The 1398-nt window shown below is 49.8% G+C and overlaps 1 protein-coding gene across 1 annotated transcript; it reads right to left on the bottom strand.

Annotated features, from left to right (window-relative positions):
- Positions 1–296: 296 nt before the first annotated feature.
- Positions 297–523, bottom strand: Pmar_PMAR015817 (hypothetical protein; the record flags this gene model as incomplete). Its single annotated transcript, XM_002769123.1, has 1 exon — positions 297–523. A coding segment is annotated over one exon (227 nt), but the record flags the coding sequence as incomplete, so codon positions are not given.
- Between the last annotated feature and the right edge of the window lie 875 nt (positions 524–1398).

The raw sequence follows: 1398 nt of genomic DNA, 5'->3' as shown, positions 1-1398 counted from the left end.
CCGAAGTTCAGCAACTATTGACATTGACTCTAAATTCATCCCACGCTTCACTGCTCTATAGCTCACAGGATCTAGGTGTATATTTGTATTGAATCAGAATAGCCATGGAGAGGATATTGGAGACACCGAAATTCAGCAACTATTGACATTGATCCCAAATTCCCCCCACACTCCACTACTCTACAGTTCACAGAGTCTAGGTGTATACTTGTATTGTATCAAAATAGCCAGGGAGAAGATATTAGAGACACCTGAGACGTGTCAGTGAGACTCTGAGGTCCGATAACTGACCTCACCTTACGACCGAAGTCGTAAGGATAATGCTTCGATCGGTGCCGATCGAAGCATTATCCTTAGTGACTCGGTTTCTCCAACGACGTCCTCCAAGAGGTACAGGCAAATAGTCTTGGCCAACCAGAGCCACGAACTCCTCCCAACGCTCGCTAACACCTCTCACTCTGATCTCATCACGCAAAGGGCTGGTCTCCACGACCGACATATTCAACTCGCAGAGACGGAACATGGAACAGCCTGACGAACAGTAGGATGAAAGCTGTAACCTGGGCATCACGGGATAACATCGATCTCTCTGGACCAGCCACTTCTGGTCGCCGAACCGTTTCACTTCTCGAGCCGTTGCGCCTTTTCACAGCCGTTTCACGCCTGCATCATACACCGGCATACGAGTCCCGCTCTCGGCGAGACTCGGTTCCCTCGGTAAATTTTTCAGAAACGCGGGACGGGATTAGAGCGAGAATCCCGTTTTCCCGCTATTTTCCCGCTCTTCTCTCACAGCGGAGCTGTCAAGCCGCCTACATCAACTTGGAAGGATGCGTCTCAGTCGCATCAATAAATTTTGCATAGTGCTCTTTTTAAGAGCTCTAGAAGGGGAGGGAGAATATCTCCCCTCTCCAGTTATATCGTGTCTACCTAGTCTATCGTGCTGTCTACCAGCTCGACGGGGAGGCTGTTCTCCTCCGCTAGAGCTGTTCTTGGTGATCGTAGACATAACATGACTTGCTCCTTATATGAGTCCCTTATGATCTTACGTTCGACTCGTCATGTAGTTAATTAAGCTTGCTTGAATAGCGTATCCAGGAGTCTACTGAGTAGACTCTACTCAACTTCTGGTGCGAAGTGCAGGGCATGCTGTCAGAGTATAGCATCATCTTCCAACTTATCTTGTGTAACACAAGTTGTGTTGAGTCCCCTTTATCCAAGAAAAGAAGCCTGATCTGTGGCACCGCGCGAAGCGCGGTTCGAAGAAAATGAGCGGGACGCGCGGGACTCGGGCGAGACTCGTCCCAATCACGCGAGACGGGAAGGGGAGGGAACTGATCAAATATTTCAGACGGGAATCCCGCACTCTTCCCGTCCCGCCCATTTGCCGGTGTATGG

Source organism: Perkinsus marinus, assembly GCF_000006405.1.
Source record: "Perkinsus marinus ATCC 50983 genomic scaffold scf_1104296966394, whole genome shotgun sequence".
Lineage (NCBI taxonomy): Eukaryota > Perkinsozoa > Perkinsida > Perkinsidae > Perkinsus > Perkinsus marinus.
The sequence above is the reverse complement of the archived record's forward strand: the minus strand, read 5'-3'. Positions and strand labels throughout refer to the sequence as shown.